General features: G+C 37.6%; 1 protein-coding gene across 1 annotated transcript in view; it reads right to left on the bottom strand.

Annotated features, from left to right (window-relative positions):
- Window positions 1–21,451, bottom strand: part of Galnt5 (polypeptide N-acetylgalactosaminyltransferase 5) — a 40,859-nt gene that overhangs the window by 15,208 nt on the left and 4,200 nt on the right. The window contains exons 2-5 of the mRNA XM_004835925.3: window positions 10,549–10,715; window positions 8,765–8,884; window positions 1,951–2,086; window positions 1,024–1,143 (exon numbers count right to left, since the gene is read on the bottom strand). Coding sequence (XP_004835982.1) covers window positions 1,024–1,143; window positions 1,951–2,086; window positions 8,765–8,884; window positions 10,549–10,715 — 543 coding nt within the window. The remainder of the gene's footprint in view (window positions 1–1,023; window positions 1,144–1,950; window positions 2,087–8,764; window positions 8,885–10,548; window positions 10,716–21,451) is intronic.

Raw genomic sequence — 21,451 nt, 5'->3', positions numbered from 1 at the left:
AAATGGGTCTCTGAAAAAAGTAGAGGTTCTTTAGTCTTGGGATCAGAAAAACAGTATTAAATTTAGACAGGTCTCAGATGGACCCAAATTGTTCTTCTATTTTTTGTGTATCCCTGGGAAAAAGATTTAACTTCTTTATATCTGGATATCCTCATCTCCATAAATTGGAAACTACCCTTCTCATAAGGTTAGGAAAGTTGAATGCTTGGCCTTCAGTGAGCAATAGATGGCAGAACTTCTTCATTCCCTGGGGTATCAACTCTGGAAATATCAGACCAGGCACTGGAGAAGTGATTTACTGAAGGGTAAGTTTGGGAAAGTAGGCTGCAGTGCACAGCTTGGGCTGGGATTTCTCTGGGGACTTAACTTGTGTCTGCTCAAGTTCTCTCTCCAACGGGGAAGAAGAGCCTTCTTGCTTAGCTGGGGCTGGCCGGTGCCTGTCCTGAAGCTCTAGACTCTGGGAAAAGTGACAAGACTTGCCCACTTTGGCTTCAAGTCCAGCCAGTGCTCTTGAATTTTCCTTCTTCAGCAATAAAGTCAGTATTCTAATTTATATTGAGCTTCTGTTTCTATTGCTTAATTTATTCACAGAATTTGGCACCTGTCCCATGGAGAGTAGGATTTGACTGTGAAAGAAAATCTCACCATAGCTATTATTATAGTGATATTTCTATTACTATTATTTACTCTTTCAATTTTTACTCGTTTATTTAAGATTATGTGTATTTATGCAGCACATTCAACTAGTATTTGTTTCTTAGGTTACAAAGCCCAGGGAACAGGAAGTGTCAGTGTATTTCTCTAAGCTCATGGCTGAATAGTGTTCAGTTGGCTATTTAAAAATGAGTTTGGGTACTGGAAAACTAATTTCTCAAGAGAGCTTTGCTTTAGTAATCTATTGGCTAGACTTACAAGTCTTGATGTTTATAGAATGATAGGTTAGAGCCATTTGGTGAAATTGCTTTCTATGCTTTTACAAAAAGACATATGACTCCTTCCTAGTCTTAAATTTCGCACACTTACCTTATTATATCAGTTTCTTTAATTCTGTTTTTTGCAACAACATCTGGAGGAATTGTTCTCCAACCAAAGTTCATGGGCCACACAAAGACGCCTCTTTGAAAGTTGTCCACTGTCATGTAACTAATTCAGAAACAAACAAGCACAATGACAAAGAACAAAATGCCACTTGAGATTATATGCATTTTTATATGCGTCATCAATTGGCTCCATGACTTATTCATGTACAGAACACTTACTTATATAGGTGATTTTAGATCATCACCATTTAGCAGTCATTCAAGAAAATTTATGAGTGCTATTTGTATTTGTGGTTAATTGGCTGGATTGCTTGATTTTAACTTATACTTTAAAAGATAACATATTGCCATTTTTGTATGTGGTTCTAGGGACCTAACCAAAGGCCTTTGGACTGAGCCAGATCCAAAGCCTGTTTTAAAAAATGTTTAATTTTGAGACAAAGTGTCACTAAATCACTAAATTATCCAGGCTGGGCTGAATTTGCAATCCTCCTGCCTCAGCCTCCCAAAGGGCTGGGATTACAGGCATATGCCACCATGCTGGGCTGTATCCTGGTCATTTTTGAGAAAGAAATAAACAATTTAGAAGTACATATGTGTTTGTCACAGAAGGGAGAAATAAAATTGAGGAAAATAAGTATCTTGGAATTCAGTTGAATATAAAGGGGGATGGTTTGATAATCAATAGTGGTACTTACTGGAATTTAGTATTAAGAATTAGCAGTAACCAAACAGATTATTGGATTAACAAGCTCTAATCACAAGATATCTATTATATATTTTTATTTATTCATGAGGATAAACAATACATTTCTTACACTTTTCAAAAATGTTTCTATTAGGACCAACACTTCTTACTGCTTGTGGGTAAAGATGTACTTAGAAGAACAGATGGATATGGCAATCTTACCTCATATCCTTGTCATTGATGACTTCAATTACTGGACAGGCCACTTTCTTTCTGCTTAAATAAACTCTTTCCAGAAGAGGTTCTAACCAACCAATGTTACATTCCACGTGAGAATCTAGGAATGTCAACACATCACCTAGAGAGTACAAAAAACGTTTAAATATATGATCTACCGAGCCCACACTTTATGCACAGAGGCGTTGGGGACTACTCCAGAAATGTGGTAGTAAGAATAGAAATCTTTTATTCTTACTGAATTTCTGGTCCCTGCAATCTCATTCTATAATAATATGAGGAAATTCTGTACATAAGAGTTTTGATGGGTAAGTATCATCTGTGCTTAGAAAGAAAAGAAAAATAACCGAAAACTATTTAGACTGGGAAGCAAGTCTCTGAAGGGATGTTTAAGATTTGAGTTGTTGCTAAAGTTTCTTTTAAGGAAGGTGGGTACCATTAATCCTGAGTTTGGAAGGTGTGGGAATTTATTTTTTTGAAAACCAGAGGGACACTGAAATTATAATTTTAGCCACAGCAATGATAAAAAAAACCCACTTTATGTAATGGGGCCAAAATGAATTAAAGTAGAGGAACTGGGAAGAGCAAGAGGTGTTGTTAGAAGTGGTACTGGAGAGGGGAGAGGGGAATGGCGAGTTGTTGCTTGATGAGTAAACAGTAGTGTTATTTTGTGGGATGAAAAGAGTTCTGGAGACTGGTTGCATAATATTGTGAGTGTACATTACTGAACTTACACCTAAAATGACTAAGGTGATCAATTTTATATTGTGTGTATCTTGCCACAGTTTATAAAAAGTGTTACAAGACAAAAAGAAACTGAGAAGATAGAAATATTTATAAAAAGATTGTATTTTCTGTTGTGTGAAGTAATGCTCTCACCCTTCCAATGAAAACTCAGTAGCATGCATGATGCTTTAAATGACTTTATACAAGGGGAGTGTGTGTGTGTGTGTGTGTGTGTGTGTGTGTTTAATAATAACTTGTAATATCAGATATCAGGTCCTGGCCCAAATCTCCTGTGATCTCTCAAGGCCCATCCACAAAGAATTATGGAGTCTCTGCCTGGCAGACCTCAGAAGGGAAGGCTGCCCTTCCACCCAGACTTAGTGCCAGCCAGGGCACTTCAGGCTCTACAGGGTTTGCAGTCAAGGGCTTGGTCCTCCCTGTCTCCACTGGCCTTGCTCTTCCGCGTAGCTGCACTCCTAGTGCAGGTGCCCCCCTTCAGAGACCTTTCCCAGGCCACAGCCTCTGTCAAGGCCACTGTCGTTGGAGATGGAGTTGGTCTTGAGCATACTTTTCTCCACTCTGACTCAGAATTCAGTGCGCCATCAACAGGGAGATCATCCTGATCTCTGCTTTGCTCTGCTTCACCGCACAGTGGCATTCCATGGCAGAAGCCAGCCCTTTTTCCTGTTTAATTTCTTACTGACATTTTTGCTGTGGGCAATTAAGTCTTAATGGTCACCTTCATTTTGCCTCACTATTTTCATTTGGTTACTCCAATACCCAGCTGCTCAGCTAACATTGGTTATTATTTATTAAGTGTTTAGTCTATCCAAAACTCTGTTCCACGCATTCTACCTGGTTGTCCTTCTTATTCCTTACCACAAACCTACAGAATAAGTCTGATTTTTATTTCTCTTTAAAAGATAAGGAAACTGAAGAACAAAGAAATAGAGTAACTCTTCCAAGGCTTCCCAGCTAATTAGTGCTAGTGTATTATTAGAAAAAAAGTGGCTCATCTCATAGCTTATGTTCTTTAAAAAATGCAAGAAAGAGACAGAACTGTGAGTATGATATGTCATGTTTACAGAAATTTATAAACTGTCTCTCAAAGAGTGAAATTCAGTATTATATTAATTACCTGGTGATCAAGGGAATTTTTGCATGAGGATAAAGATCCAAATTTTAGGTGAAGAATTCCTGCAAAGTCTCTTTAGACAGAAATAACTGTGCTAGGTAGAAATTTCCCCTGTAGTTTCCTCTCTTGAATATATTGGTTATGTCTCCTGATCATGCAGAATGAGTCCTATTTTTAGGGCATTAGAGCTTGTATGATAATGAAAGACTATTGCCCTTGTTCTGTTACAGAACAGTGTGTGTGTATATATATATATATATATTCCCCAAATTCACATGAAATCTAACTCCCAAGGTGATGGTATTTAAGGGGTATTTAAGAGGCCTTTGAAGATGATTAGATTATGAAGGTGGGGCCCTCTTGAATAGGATCAGTGCCCTTATAAAAAGGTTCAAGGGAGCTTGTCAGCCCCTCTTTCCCTCCTGGCATGTGAAGATATAACAACAAGGTGCCATCTTTTTTTTTTTTCTTTTTTCTGTAATGGGGATTGAATCCTGGGCCTTTGGACTGAGCTATATACACAGCCCTTTTTTATTTTTTATTTTGACACAGGTTCTTGCTAAGCCATTAAGTCATCCAGGCTAGGTTCCAACTTGTGATCCTCTTTTCTCAGCCTCCCAGACTAAGCCCCACCATGCCCAGCTAAAGGTGCCATCTTTGAAGCAGAGAGTGTGTCCTTTCAGACACTGAATCAGCCTAGCCATTTGATCTTGAACTTCCTAGCTTCCAAAACTATCAGCAATAAATGTATACTGCTTAAAAAATTACCCAGTCTGAGGTACTTTGCTACTGCAGCCTGAACAGACTGACACACCCATTAGCATGTCCTCTTGAATAGCCCTCTCCCCAATGGTGGGAAATTTCACAAGAATGTCTAGATGCATGGGGCTTATATGTGTGGCTTGTGAAGGTCACTTGGCTAATGGCGTACAGTCTGCTAAATCCAGTCTTCTTTCTCTCACCACTCCTACTCGTGGTCCACTCAGACCCAAAATTTAAAGACCAGTCTCTACTGCACCACCTATCCCACACCCATAGAGGTCTTACTGAGTCAGAGGAGCTTGGATCAACTTACTTAGTCCTCAAGGACAGCTGGGATTGTCTACATTCACTTCTTGCCTGGCCCAGATGTTCACAAAGATTCTTATTCATTAGTTGCCAGGACCTGAGGGAATCCACATTTGCCCAAAACATAGTCTAGAATTTTAAACTGTTTTATTTGGGGGAGGAGCAGTGCACTGCTATGCTGAAATGCCAGTGCTCCACTCCCAGACATTTTACTTTCAAAGAAGATCTCAGGACTGTGATAGATAAAAAGGAATTCTTGCTATCACTGTCTTTTGCCAGGATTTCTCCTTGTGGTGGGTGCTGTTTGTGGATGTTGTATGCAGTGTTGCTGATACTGAGAGGTGGAGAGGAACAATGGAATTAGGATGATTGAAGTTATACACAACCACCTTCATCCCAGCTCTTCTTTTCCTAGCAAATTACTGAACTTTGTTGAGGTCTGTCTTATGGGGATATTTCTAAGTTCTCTCTAACACCTAATTTTCAATCAATGGGTAGTACTGTTTACTTTTTTTCAATGAATGTTTAAACTCAAGCTCAGAATAATTAATCCAATCTCGATTGGAAATTGGCAGGATTTTCTGTTTCCTAAAACTAGATTCCAGTAATGCTGGATTGTTTGCAGATGGGTTTCATTGTAACCCTTTTTTTTGCTAACCCAGTGCTAAACAGCTTTGGCTTCTTGTTGACCATGGACTCCCTACTTATATTTAGTTTATCAACATAGTATATTGCTGCCAGAACCAATTAGTACTGGACACCCTGTGAGTACCAAATCCTTGATGCTCAAGTCACATATAAAAATGCCATAATATTTGCATATACAAGTCCTCTCATACCCCTTAAAACATCTCTAGCTTACTTATAATATGCAATACAATATAAATGCTATGAAAATAGACCATATTGCTTAGAGAATTACAACAAGAAAAATAGTACATGCATGTTCAGTGCAGATGTAATTTTTGTTTTGAATTTTTTCAATCCGAGATTGGTTGAATCCATGGATACAGAACCCATAGATATGGAGCCTGGCTATGTACTAAATATAAATTTTTATGTAACTATTTGTTCATTTATTTAAAAAGTAATTATAATTTATGATAATTTACAAAGGAGTAGGGCTACAAAAAATTGTAGATTAAAAAAGTTCTTTTCAGATAGTCTGAGAAGCATCTCTCCACTAGGTAATGATAGTCAGTTAAGATATCTAGCTAGAGTTTTTCAGACTGGGATTTGTGATCCTTTATTAAATCATCAAAACAATTTGGTGAGCCCGTCCAGAATCCAAAATCACTAATGATATAGAAAAGAAGATAAAGTCCACTGAATGTGTGATTTAATGAACTGTCTTCTGGAGTTACATAGGCAAACATATACTGGAGTGTGATGTAAAATTTGTTTCTTAACATGAGTCATTGTCAAAACAATTTGAAAGTTACTGAACCAACCCAAAGCTGAGCTAATGTTCACAAGGGCATTAATGAACATCTAAGAAACAAATTTACATTATTCATTTTGATCTGTTGCTAATTTCAAATAAATTATTTTATGGATGCAACCATAACTAACTGCAAATGTTTTTAATGAAGTTTTTCTGAAGAGGGCCTCCCATATGGTCTCACAATTTGGACTGTTCTGGTGGTCACTGCTAACAGACTTAATGCTGTGTGCAGAGAGAAATCTTTCTCACAAATAGTTTTGGTTCTGTGTTTGTCAGCTATCTCTACATGAATATCTAGTTGTCATCTCAAATTTACATGGACAAAATCAGAACTCAACTATAATCCCAAACCCACTCTCCAGTGGTGGCCCACCACCACCAAGTTGCTCAGATTCCAATCCTAGAGTTTGTATTTGATCCCTGTCAGTCTTATTCTCTTCACATCTTATTTCATGACAAATCCTGTAGGCTCCAACTTCATTATATATTGTAAATTGGACAGCTTCCCCCGGCTTCCGGGGTACCTCCCCAATCCTGGACAACTGTAACAGTGTTCTAATTGATTTCTCTACCTCTTTTCTCATCTCCCTAATATCTGTTCTATATGTGGTTGCCAGAATGAGCTTTTAAAATGTAAATCAGACCACTTCACTCTCCTGCTTTATGTTCTTCATTGGTTTCATATTGTATTAAAAATAATGTCTATACTCCTTAAATGAGGCACACAACTGTACAAAAATCTGCTTTTGTTGGTCAAAATAATATCATAACACTCTCACTAGTCAGCACCCAATAGCCATGATGAACTCTTCTCTTTACCTTGAATATATTGAACCCATTTCTGCACTAGGATATTTGCATTTCTTGTATGATATGTCTGAGAACATTCTTCACCCATATCTCAGCTCAAAAGTTATCTAAACTATTTCTTGTGTACCCTATTTTTGCATCATTCATAGCTAATTACTTTTCAAAGGAAATTAAGCATGGAGTGTCATTTAATTTTTACAAATATAGGTTTTCATTAAGAATCTTAGCTATCACAGCATCATTTTCAATATGATGAATTTGTTGCTCACTTAAAATTTCTACTGCAAGAAGAAGAAAGTTGTTAGCAAATTAAGGGAAGAAGAAGAGCTCTAAAGTGAAGGTCAAGTTGCAACAAAGTGAATCTCCAGTGAGCAGACAATTTACCATCAGAACATGCTTGAGCCAAAGCAAGTGAAGGTCAGAAATGCCAGGGCTTCCAGGGTACAGAGTGAATGCTAAATGCCTGGAGGTAGCACAGTGTAGTCCATAAGAGCAGACTCTGGAACCATGGTACTTAGGGTACCAATGCTGGCTCTACCACTGACTAGCTGAGAAAGCTGGGTGAGTCCTACCCTCACTGTGCCTCTGTATCCTTATCTATAAAATGAGGAAATGATTGTACTTGTCTCCTAAGTTATGGTGAGGATCAAATCAAAGGGGTGGGAGGAGACACAGGGAAGGAGAGAGACAGGGACAGGAATATTGCTTTATTACAAATGAAGAAAAGCTTTTTTAAAAAAGTAGAAAGAATGGTAGAAAAACAATTTGTTAGCCCCCAATATGAAAATTGACTTGAGCAAAGATTATTAGTGGATGCTGAGCCACTGGGTAAAATGTAAGGAAATCGATATATTCTCATGGATTAAAGTATTAATCCACAAACCATTTTCTACTCCCAATGGAAAGATCCAACTGTCAAGATCTAAACCAAGTTTTTAGTATTACTAACAAAGAGATAGCCTGCCATTATGTAACCTGATATGAAGCAATAAGAAGTACAGAATTCTTATCATTTATGAGTAGGATTCTATACATTCCTCATATCAAAAACATTTATCCTCTGGATAATTCAAGGAAACAGGAGATTTCAGAATATGGTCAATTGTACCAAGCAAATGGCCTAGACTATTGAATAAGACAAAGACACAATAATACGCTAACGCAGTATATGGAGTTGACTACTCTAGATTGAAAGAATAAGGAGATTAGATAATTAAATGGAGCACATGAAATTTAATTATATACTGACTTTTAAAAATCATTTTGGGAAAAATTAGAAATTTGAAAAGGGTGTTTATAGGTGTTATTTAGATATTAAAATTATGTTTATTTAACAGAATGTTCCTATTCTTCAGTAATCCCTATTAAATACTTAGTAGTGCAGTACTATAGTATCTGTAAATTTATTTTCAAAGGTTCAGAAAAAAAAACTTACAAATATGTGTGTGTCTGTACATATGTGTGATGAAGCACATATTTTATACAGCTATACATTATAATTAACTGATGCATATGTGGGTGCTCATTGTGTTATTCTTTCAAATTTCCTTTCTGTTTGGAAAACATTTTAATTTAAAGCAAAATGTAGTGAGAACAAATGAGAAGTAGCTTCTTACCTGTTGCGTTCTGTGCTCCTGCCAGCCTTGCCCTTATTAAACCATGTCTCTCTTTAAGGCGCAGAATCCGAACTTTTGGAAACTGAGACATATATTTGTCCAAATTATCTTTTAAGTAGTCTATATCAGCATAAGGATAAACAAAGAAACACTTTAGTTAACTAGGTCTGTCCCAGAAGTGCTTCTGAAATGTGAAATTCCAAAAACTATGACATTGCTACAGTTCACTAAATTTTTTTCCTTTGGCTGTAATTTGGTTATGTGTTCATTTTCTTAGAAGTATTTTATCTGGATTCAATATTCTAAGTCCCCTGATTTCTCTAATCCTAGGGGAAAGGCTAAGCAGTGTGTGCAAATGGGAAAACTTGGGAAAGAAGCTGATACAACTGTAGTTGGTTAAGGCCACTGTCATTCCCTGCTCTGACATACCCTCAATCAGGCTTTTCTTCTCCTTTTACACAGAGCAATCCTGCTAAAGGAGCATTTTGTGTGGGGGGGTGGTTAAGGATATATTTATATGGCTTGTGGTCACTTCTGGGTATAACTAAGCTATTAACATTTCTTCCAAGTAGGAACGGCTTCCAGGAATATTTTGTGGCTCACTCGCCTACTAATTTTATGTATATTTCTTCTTTTTTTTTTTTTTTTGGTACTGGGGATCAAACTTGGGTCCTTGCGCTTGCGAGGCAGGCACTGGAAACACTGAGCTAAATCCCTGGCCCACTATGTTATATTTCCTAAAAAGGACCCTGAAAATTATATAAGTTTCAAATCCCACAAGATATGGATCTGCCCTCATAAAGAGATTTTCTTTCCTGGTTAGTAATGGTATAGTTAGTCTTTCTGTTTATGCTTTTAAAGCCACCTCTTAGAGTTTTCAGTTAGTTTTCCTCTGGCATTCTAAATGCTTCTCGAGCTCAGTATGATTATGGTAGGAATTGTGAGGCTAAGAAAACCACTCAGATTAGCATGCCACAGATACAGGCCAAGCTGCTCTAGTAATGTTGCTATTCCTTTGCTATTTTCTAAAATTAAATGCAATGGGTTACATTTTGGGACTATGTAAAGTGGTTGTCACTAGACCTGGGAGATCAGCTATATATACAAACTATTTGACAACCTAGTGAGATTCTTCATTGTGGTAAACAAAAATCAATCTAAAGATCATAGTGGACTCTGCTTTTGAACTCTTATGAAACCATACCTCTTTGGTTCCCTTGGAAATTTGTCTTCTCCTCACTTAATTAAATATACAATCTGCCTTGCTGTTGAGGAAGAAGCTATAGGACTTCCATTTTGTGGCTTTCCTAGGAGCTTAAATCTAGTTATTAAAAGTGGAGAATCATTCTATTAATTGTGGGATATTTACTTATTAGATTCCATGAAAGAGATTTATGAAATTGTAGGGAATATGTTTTGGACTTGGGCACTTCAAAACTCACATGTGCAAGGAACTATCATAAAAATCACTCCTACATTGCAAGAAAGTCACAGCTAAGTGGAAGCAGAAGACAGCTAGTTGGATAAAGCTTCAGATGATTTTTTTTTGGTACCACGGATCAAACTCAGGACCTTACGCCTGCAAGGCAGGCGCAGTGCCACTGAGCTAAATCCCCATCCCAAGATGACTTTTAATATCCCACAGATAGATAGGCCATGTTTCTAAGGCTCCATTTAAAAATGTTTATCCTTCATCAAATTAACATATGTTTTTGCTATCCAAACTACAATTGTCTTCTACCAAACTTTGACTTTTTAGGAGAAAGCCTGAGTGGGTTTCTTACCTTTGGTGCTGAAATCATCTACCAGCAGAATCTCCTTGATGAGGTGTAGGGGGGAGCGATTGAGAACACTGTGAACAGACCTCAGGAGAGTGGACCACACCTCATCTACAAAGCACATGATGATACTGGTGGTTGGGAGCTCATTGTGAACTAGCTGCTCTGCACACCTGGACCAAAATGTAAATAGAGCACAAGGGATGTGCCAGTGAGATCCACAACATGGTCTGAAAAGTCACAGTGTCATTGTACACACACACACACACACACACATACACACACACACACACACACTTTGTCATCTACTTGTTTGTCTTTTTTGCCTCTCTCTCTCTCTGTCTCTCTCTCTCATAATCGGAAGTGGTAAATGCTATAAAGGACTTGGCTAGACAAAAGTGCTTCTGCTGGAAACATGATACTGCAGCTTAGGGATAGGGGCTTTACAGGTGATCAGACTCCATTTCAATCCATCCAGATTTCCCAGATCTTTACATTCACACTTTGCTTAATTCCTCTATGCCTCAGTTCCTCATCTATAGTATGAAGTAATGATTCATTCAGAGTTTTGCAGTTGCTGAGAACCCACATAAAAGGTTCAGCATAGTCTCTGACACTGGAATTCACTAAATGGTAGCTATTGTTGTTGTTATTAAAGTAGCAGAAGAGAGCATTCTAGGTTATTTAATGTTACAAAGTAGTTGATGGTTGCCTTCATAACTGGCCACTGACATGTGGCAGAAGACACGTCCTTTCTTCTACTCTGCATGTGGATGCACTTATGGCACACTGTAGATGGGCCAAGTAATTAAATGCTGTGCAGCTTCCCTGCCCATGTGAAGGCTCCTTGTTGAGATGCACAGTGGCCATAGCTGAAGTCATTTTGCTGACAGAGAAATGAGAGCAAAGCTGGTGGGAGTCAGGATCCAGGTGGGTTGAAATTGATCTTGGGTTTTTCCTATGCTCTGAAGTTCATGCTACCTCACAGTGGGCATTCCTCTATGTCATGCCTGCATTACTGTTGCCAAGGCAGTGCCCAGTGGAACCTCACAGAGTATGCCTTATCCTGCTAACACAGGATAACAATAAAGAAATAGAATAAACGTTCTGCCTTATTTTGATTTAAGTGAAGAGACTAGTTCATGATTATACTTTTAGTAAATGGCAGAGCTGGGACTGAAACTATAGTCTACATTGACTGCAGAAGTAACCACTCAGGAACTCTTAATTCACAAGGATAAAAACAGCTGAAAGTGGATGCGGCATTTGTGAGATCTGAGCTTCTGTCAAATGACATGGCATATTTTGGGGCCAGAGATTTAGCTCAGTGTTTTTGCCATCTGCTGTGCAAGTGCCAGGACCCAAGTTCAATCCCCAGTACCAAAAAAAAAAAAGGCATATTTTGCTTTCTCAAAAATTAAGACATAGGCAAGAGTTAAAGCCATAGTAAAACAAATCACATATTCATGGCATTTTATGTACAGTTGGCAAAGTATTGTTGTGTAAATAAGTTAATTCAATATTCATAACAATTGCTTGAGGTACATATTATCATACACTTTCTCAAATAGAGCAAAAGAAAGTGTGAGAAGTTAAATGACTTACCCAACATCCTTTACCTAGAGAGAAGATATATGGGAATGTGAATCAGTACAGTTTGTATTCCACTGTTCTATGATTATTTTCTGATTATGAGTTTTGGAATCAGATAAATATTTAGACAAATTTCTGTTCTCTCTAATTACTGTCATGATCTTCAGAATTCTTCCAGTGTCTGTCTATTGTCTCATATTCAATTCTGTCTTTTGTCACATAAGATAACATTCACTCTTTTGCTATGTACGGTGAGAGTCATAGGTTCTAGAAATTAGAAAGTAAATATATCATTGGAGGAATATTTCTACCAGTTTTCCTCAAGTATTCAATAAGTTAAAGTGTGAAATATGCTTTTTTTTGAGAGAGGATATATGTATTATTTCTTTGAAATTGTGGGCACCCTCCGCTATTCTTCAGCCAAAGGTAGATTTACTTAGAATTTCTGGAACTGTTAAACTGTCACTTTTTTTCTTTTCTTTTTTTCTTTCTTTCTAATTTTTTTGTTATATTTTGGAGTTTCTTTGAAGTTTATCAATTTACACATTGAAATTTATGAAAATGTTTATTAGTAATATCAAGTTATGACACAATATTGACACTCAATTTTAGAAAAGAAAAATAAATAGAAAGATAAAGAGTATAAATGTAAAGATTGCTAAGTATTAAATGGAAAAATTGTATTTGGTTGCATGATTGTCAATATTTGAAGGACAATTTTGAAAATAAACTTTAACTCTTAAATTTCTTTTATCAGCCAAAATATCTCTAATGTTAGGGTCCAATTCTCTGGTTCTTTGTGATGAACATCAAAATACCGGTGTGATGAGACTAATGCTTCCTGAGGAGGGAGTGGATGGCACTAGAGCACAATGAAGAAAGAGCCAAAGGTAGGTGTAGAAATGGAGAGTGTTTTTGTACATCATTCTAGGAGAAAATCAAAAAAGGAAGGCATTGGTGGGAAGATAGGTGAAATTGAGGGCAAATTTGTCATCCTTGTCCCCTTTTTCTCTGGAATAGGAAGGGACAGAATCATATTTCTGAGCTTCAGGGAAAGAACAAATGGAGTTGAGAGACAAAAAGATAATGATAAGCTTATCAATGGAGCAAGATCTCTTTCCACTGATTCACATTACAGTGGCAGTTGACACAACTGAGTTCAGTCATTTTCCATTTTTTCCAGGTTGCATGAGAAGTTACACTTTCCTAGTTTTCATTCACCATTCACTGGCTTTCCCCCTTTCAATCTCTTAGTTTTTACCTATTCTTCTTTTTCTCTAAGCAAGATTCTCAGATGCGGATCCTGGATTTTATTTTCTTCTAGGTTATATTTCACTATAGGATCCCACCCATGCCTCCAGTTTTAAGTGTGATAATGTCTTTCAAATGTATAGCTAGGTGAGATTTTTCCTGGAATTAGTTTCATACATTCAACAAACTACTGACATTTCCCCTGCATATTTCATGGGCATCTTAAAGTAACTGAAGTAGCAATTTTTATTTTACCTTACCCACCTCAACCAATTCTTCAGCAATTCCCCACTTAATTAATGCAATTATCACCTATCTTGTTGCAGCAATATAGATGCCATTCTAGATTTCATCCTCTTTTTGATGCTAAGTAAAATCAACCTATCACTTTCTGTCCATTGTATTGCCAGCATACACCTCAACTCCAACTTTACACTGTCATGTTCCCACTCAAAGCTGAGATATTACCATCTTTGTCCAGGATTATTATCCCCCCCACCCCGCCCTGCCCCCAGGGATCAAACTCAGGACCTTGTACTTGCCAGGTAGGCGTGGCGCCACTGAGCTACATCACCAGTCCCTGTTGAGGATTATTGTTAAATTGTCCTGACAGGGCTGCATTTTCATTCTGCAGAATTTACCCCATTCTCCTGCTTAAAATCTTTCAGTCAACCTGTGACCATTAGTCAAGATCTGTTAACTTGACTGGATCAAGGAATGTCCAAGGGATTAGTAAAGCACAATTCTGAGTGTGTGTGGGCCTTAGACACATGACCTTCCTGGCCAATTTCCTGTCTGGCACTATTCCCCTGCTCTGCTTCCTGGTCACAAAGAACTAAGAGGCTTTGTTACACCACATCCTTCTGCCATGATGTTTCTATCTTTGAGCCAGCTTACTATGGATTTAATCCTCTGAAACCCTGAGCCAAGATAAACCTCTCCTCCTTTGAATTGTGACTATCAGGTCATAGCAATAGAAGAGCTGACTACAGTCCCTCCTGAGTGAAGTAAAAAAAAAAAGAGTCAAATTCTTCACTATAGCCTAAAATCCCCCTGCCCACCCATTTTTCAACTGGCTGTCACTTCACTCCCCATTTACTCCATCTTGCCTTCTTTTGTTGTTTTCTTAACTTTAAGCATTTTTGTACTTTCCACATACCTTAATGCTGGCTTCCTTTGTCTGTTTAGGTATTAGTTTAAATGCTGTCACAACAGAAAGGCTTTCTTTGGTTACTTTATAAAAATTACCTGTTCTTGTATTATTCTCCATGACAGTCACCCACATTTCTGACATAGCATTCATTTATGAGTTTTATTTTTTATATCTTCTGCATCCAGAATTTTGTAAATATAGGTTAAATCTACTTTTTATTCCCCTATAGTACCACAAGCTTCTAGCTCAGTTGCAAATAACAAATATTTGATAAATATATATTGATTGAGTAGATAGATGGATGATGGATGGACATAGAATGGAGATTAAATTTAAAACTTAAATAGTGAAAGAAGAGAGATTTCCCTTTGAGATAAGAAGAAAAAAGGTGATAATATAAACAGAAAAGTTTATGTTTATGGGATGAGATGCTGAAAAAGAACCTTTGTAGCTCATACCTGAGAAAGGTTCTTTGCTAATGTGATAGTATAGGGGTTGAGGAGGATGAAGACTATGGAGAAAGTCAATATGGTAATGGGAGAGTGCTAGCCAGTTACAAATAAAAGGATATTTGAGAGAACTGAGCAGTTTTCTGAAGTTGGAGATGCCTAGTTTTTAAAGAATACACGTTGTATGTGTTCCACTAGTACCTAGGAGCCTGGGAGTAGGAGGTGATAAAGCGTGTGTTGGATTAATCCAACAAGGGTCATCATAGCAATGAGGTACAAGGAAAAGGTTGGTAAAGATTTGGAAGATAAAGTGGTTAAATGTTCTGTCACAAGTCTGGGTTGGAAAAGGGGAAGTAAATTTAAATTTAAGGAGTTTAACAGCCTGAGTGAAGTAAGCAAAGGGAAGACAACAGTGACTTCCTGTGACTTCATGTCTCTAATTTTATAACACAAATTAATGAGAAATACACACTTCACACTTAAATGTTCTTTCAACATTTGGTGCTGAAAAAACCAAATTAGTTCTAAAAAGCAAAGGTCAGTTACACACATTCTGCATGAGCCAATAAGACTAGCTGTGAAATCCTGAGCATTACTTTATGGTGAAAATTGGGTTGGCTTTAGAAAATATCCAGGGAGGAAATCAAATACATTGGGTTGAGTTAATCAAATGGGTCCATATGGATGACTCTTCTTATATTGTGAATCAGTAGCATCTTGGTCTGTTTTAGAAGGAAGTGCTTGGAAGTATAATGCTAGCCATTCTGAAATTGGATATGGGAAAAGCTCTTACATATTTGAGAGATTCAGGGAAGGCACCTCCAATCACCAAATATCTGATCTTCTGTTCCCTGGAGGTTTCATGATTTCTTAATTTCACCAATAGAAACCCATGGGTAGATCATGAAGGATTCCACTAGACATTACTATCCTAACATGTAAGGAGTTTCTGTGCCACTTATTTTCATATATATATATGTATATTAGGTATGCTAAAAGAATCACGTTGAGGAAAGATCTTAGGGAAAATGATATGCTATAGATCATGCTAGTGCCTGGTAAAAAGCAGTCTTAATGGATGGCAAAGAGGGGCACTAACAAGATGCCAGAGGTGTCATACACAAAGTTTCAGAGAGTACCTTGATTTGGGTGACTGAGACGTCAGGCTGTACTAATACTTATAAGAGGCTGATTTCCTGCATTACCAAACAGGTTAAACATGTTTCTAGGTATCTAGAAAAACTAGCATGAGTGTTTTGTTCACAGGCACAATGGGCCAGATCAGAAAGGATTCTATCATTACTAACTTTTGCATCAACCATCTGTACTAACAGCCATCTTATTTCACCTAGTTTCCATAGTCAATCTACTTACTGGAAAGAAATGGGGATTCTGACCTGGGGAATTGGACCATCCTGTGCATATTGGTATACAACTGTGATATGACAGAAAACTCTGGAATTGAGTAAGATGATGAGGAACTCAGTTTTGAGTCTTTTCTGGCACTTATAGGCCTCTTGGGCATGGGCAAGGTTAAGGTCCCTTAACCTTCCAGAGCCTCAGTCTCTTCCTTTTTGGAATGAATACTCCAATCCCTGGATCACAGAATGGCTATGATGATTCACTGAGATAATGGATATAAAAAAACTTTGTATACTTCATGTTGAAAGCCCATGTGACAACCTATAGTCACCCACAATGCAAATGCACGCATTTCAACTGGGCACACTGCCCTTTTCCAAGGCATTTCTTTAATCTGAATCTAAGTGTTCAACCTTTTATTAAGAGACTCAGAAAAGGATGTGCTTCACCCTCCCAGCCACTAACCTGATTTGAATGTAGCCTATGCAATAAAGGTTTCAAATCAGTAGATTGAAGGAATGATAACATTCTCTCATATCTATGAATTTTTCATTTTATTCCAACACAGTCAAAATGTACTATGTGGGTCAAGTCTCAGTCTTCACAGGTTTGAACAGAAGGTCGAGAGAATATTTCTCAACTTTTATTTGCAATTCAACTACATCCTTGACGGGAGTCTTCAGGGGCCTTCACTCCCAAGCTCTGGTATCTTCCAGAGCATCAGGGGCATGGAGCATCTAGCTGAGGAGCTCTGCCTAGAATTACAGCCTTTCCCTGAAACCTTAGAATTATTAGGGTATTTTTGCCTCTCACTGATAAGCAGATATAGTAATAGAAAACATTTACTTTTGTGTTTTGAATTTTCTAGGGTAGGCTCTCCCTGACACACAAAGTTACCTCGCTACTAACTTTAGGTCAAACCCATCTCCTCCACTCCAAAGTCCTTAGCCAGCTGACCCTGTGGATATTGAAACGAGTGTGTGACCATCCAAATGACAGGACTTGAGCTAAAAATATAGACTACCAGCATCAATGTTCACTACTTAACAAGAGTCTATTTTGGAAAGGTGGAATTGTGAGAGGAGGCGGAAATGTAGGAGGAGGTTCAATGTGACAAAAATAGTTCCTCGAGGGGAGGTAGGGCTGTTTCCCTGCTGTATGACCTTGGGCAAATCACTGTCTTCCTCACCCCTTCTCTTGACATAAGGAACTAGGTTAATCACTTTGGAATCTTCATGTAAGATTAGCATTCTGACTTTCCGTGCAACATTAGCTGCCTTTACCCTTGCACACCTCTGATTTACGTGTAAGGAAGACAGTTGTTTTAATTTTCTCCAAAATCATGTGATTATAAGGAAACAAAGGAAGGAGGAGCTGTAGACTATGGAAGGAGCACTAGAATTAGAAGCTGGGAAATTTTCTTTCGAATCTGTTTTGCTGTTAGGTTGCTGTTCTTTCACAGCTCCACTTTTCTCATCTGTAAAATCTAAGGGAGAGAATCTCTTTCACAGCTTTGTTGGGTTAGAATAAACACACAAACAAAATCTACATACCCACTTAGACACATATCATTGCCTGAAACATAAATATTCTTCTCATGAGAGTGACCACAGAAGAAGGAGCTTCCTTTATGCAGAGAGCCCTGGTAAGTCAATACAAGGTAGACATGACACTGATCAATGTGAGGCACAAGTAACTTAGGATCAGGGAGAGAGCCAGTCAAGAAAAGAGAGATTATTACTGAACGAGGAAGAATCAGAAGACTAACAACTGGGAACCAACCCTGACACCTGTGAGCTGTGAATCCTCAGGCAAGTTACTCTGCTTTCTGTCTGTTTTTCCCCCTTCATTTGTTAATAAAGGGATGTGACATTTTATCAGTCTGGTTTGCCTGTTTTAAGGATCAAATGAGGGCCAGGGATTTAGCTCAGTGGCACCGTGCCTGCCTTGCAAGCACAAGGTCATGAGTTTGATCCCCAGTACCAAAAAAAAGAAAAGGATCAAATGAGATGCTATGCATGAAGAACGAACAACACATGCTATGCATGCCTGGATGCTGGGCATGGTGTGCCTGCTTGTGGTAAGCAGTGAGCAAATACTGCTTGCCATGAAATTAACTGCCACCATCTGAATTATCCCCAACCTGAAACAGATTTTTCTGTCTCCAGCTTCCCTCTAGGTAAATCCGGGATGATGACGTTATTATCTGGAGGAACTGTTTCCAGGATCAAGTGAGAATGCAAATAGGAAAGGCCCTTATAAATATGTACTTGGTTTCTTGGTATTCCTGTTTCTCACCCACGTGTGTCTAACTACCGACATTTTAGAAGCAGGACCAACTTAAAAGGTATTTTAGCTTGGCACACTATGGATGTTTGCAAGGTACTCTAGAAAGCTCCTTTCATTTTTGAAAGCAAACAACAAAACAGAGCCTCTAATCACTGCTATTTTCCTTGAATATTTGACCTTTGAGTAAAAAAAAAAAAATTGAATTGTTTTCTTCCTGAGTAGTTTTGTTCTGAATGGGTCAAGTAGAAGAGCCCAATACAAAGTTAATTTCCGGGACAAGAGGACCTAGGCCAATAGTGCAGCAAGAATCTGTTAAAATTAGGCTCATGGTTAAATTGGGCCCTGGGTAGATATGTGAAAAAGCTGTGTAAATAGGTTCAAAGTCCTGCATTTACTACTTTCTCCCAGGAATATTTCTAGATCTTTAGCTGTATTTAGGTAATCAAGCAACTTTTTTTTTCTTTTATATTTCTTAGTTTCACCTTAATTAGGGAGTGTTTAACCATTTTCTTTTCTCAAATTAGTAGCAAAATATTTTTACTTCACTTCTCTCATCTTTATTTTTTTGTTATTCATCCAGCTCTAAGGAGAATGTGACAAATAAAAGCATCCAAAGGCTCAGTAATCATCATTTAGCCGTATTTAACTTTTATTAAGTTATGGTCTAGCTTCCACTTTTAAAACAAATTTTTGCTTTTATTTCTTATATTTCTACATGTCATCAGTAAAACAGAGCAAGAACCATAATGTTCAAACACATATACTCACAAGTGCATGTGTATGCATACACATGTGCACACACACAAACACACTATCAAAGACACCATTGCACTGCAGGTGAAAGCAGGAAATAAACCCTTTAAATTCATTCTGTGGGATTTTTTCCTTGCCCCTGACTGTTTTCTCAGAAAGATTTATGGCTCCTTCAATCCATTTTATATAGTATTTCCTAATCACTATTAATTACAAAAGCACTCTCATTTCATTAATTAAAGGAGTCATCCCATGTAAAATAAAAACTTTGAATTTCACTTGACTTTAAATTTCTCTTTTCTCCCAACCCAAAAACTTTTAGAAGACTGATGTGTGGAGAGGGTACACATTTAGTTTATCTTTCCTCATCTAGTTTTCCAGCCTCTTCTTTTTGTCCTCCTTCAGGAACTCATTAGTTCTGGTTTTGACTATAGTAGGGTTAAAATTAAGGTTCCCAAGAGTTTTCCTTTCCCCTCAGTAATTTAGGCTGGCTTGTGGCAAGTGCCCAGGGTTATCTTGTGCTTTTCATACATACCAAAAGAAAACTCTCCTTAGCTATTTCGGAAAAAACCAAATTATTAGTTAATGCTTCCAACTCTATTAAGAGGGTAAGGACCCATTTTAATTGCCTCATTGCAGGGCTTACCAGAGTTCTGTAGGAGAACCAAGTCACTAAACCAGGCAATCAAGTAACACTATGTCCAACTAACATGTAATTCTTATGGTACTTTAAAAACTAGATGCTGGCAGCAAACATTTCTTTGAGTTATTTTTCTCTAAATCCAGAGTCAGAAAGTCCACTCTTAAGTTCATTTTTGGAGTTCCGTCTAATGATAGCTGCAGGCCAAAAATAGACTTTTCCAAGTAGAACTGCCCTATGTTTTTAGTAGATAATACTATATTTCAGCAAAAATGTGTGTGTGTGTGTGTGTGTGTGTGTGTGTAGTGGATGAAAATGAACTTCAATAACTAAGAATAAGAACAGCAAGGATTAGTTTTTTTTTTTTTCTTTTTTTTTGATACCGGGGATCGATCTCGGGTCTTTGCACTTGCGCAGCAGGCGGCGAAACCACTGAGCTAAATTCCCGGCCCAAGGATTAGCTTTTTATAACAAGATTAAATATGTGATTTAAAATGATTGTCAAGAAAGCATTTAAATTTAAGCATATTTTACAGGCAAAAATTCTAGGTAAAGATGAGATTACATTTTGCTTACTGACATAAAACATTCTTTTAAATAAAGAGATTTCCCTCCCTTGGATGGCAAATATTAAAATTAAAAGCCAGAAATAGAGATTTTCCTGCCTTAAAAGTCAAAACATTACAATTAAAGGTGAAAACAATAACAAAAATATGAATTAATGAATAAACATGAATCAGTTAATAGATCACAGTGTTACATAGGATATATTCACTTCAAAACAGATACCGATAGATTTCATACATTCAAAACAGAAAATCAGGAAGCAATTATTAATTTTAGACTTATTATGATGTCCATTTTAATTGATAACTCTCACTTACTCTTTTAAAGTAGGTCAATTTTCAAAAATCATTTCTGATAAACATACACTTTAAATCCTTACCTTATGCACCTGTATCTTTAGAGTAGACAGCACTATTTTCAGTGCTAAGTGAAAATGAAATAAAGTTAAAAATAGTTTCCTTAAAAAGCTTATAATTTCACTGAGAAGGAAAAACAGATGCTCAAAGCACTAGTTAGTGCAGCACACACAACAGCGTTTCAGTCTGAAGGAGGCTGCATACATTGAGAGTGTTGGAATTGAGAGGTCACAGCCACGTATGGGCCAGGTGGAGGTAAGGCTATGGCTGCATTTTGAACAGTGTTGGATTAGCGTGTGTGGGAGGAAATGGTAAGGGGGTGGGCACAGGCAGACTGGGGAAGAGACCAGATAATAAAGCTTCAGGGGCTAGCAGAAAAGGGTCAGGACTCTTTGTGTGTCTTGACCGAGTTCCACAGCAAGTGAGAGAAGTGTGGACAACACTAGAAAGAAGACTGAGCAATGCTGATGGCAAAAGGGAACACTTGTGCTTTTGG

This window comes from Heterocephalus glaber, unplaced genomic scaffold (assembly GCF_053883595.1).
Source record: "Heterocephalus glaber isolate CG9 unplaced genomic scaffold, H.glaber_assembly_v1.0 deba00000347, whole genome shotgun sequence".
In the NCBI taxonomy this organism is placed as follows: Eukaryota; Metazoa; Chordata; class Mammalia; order Rodentia; family Bathyergidae; genus Heterocephalus; species Heterocephalus glaber.
Note: the sequence above shows the minus strand (reverse complement) of the source record. Positions and strands in the feature narration are given on the sequence as shown.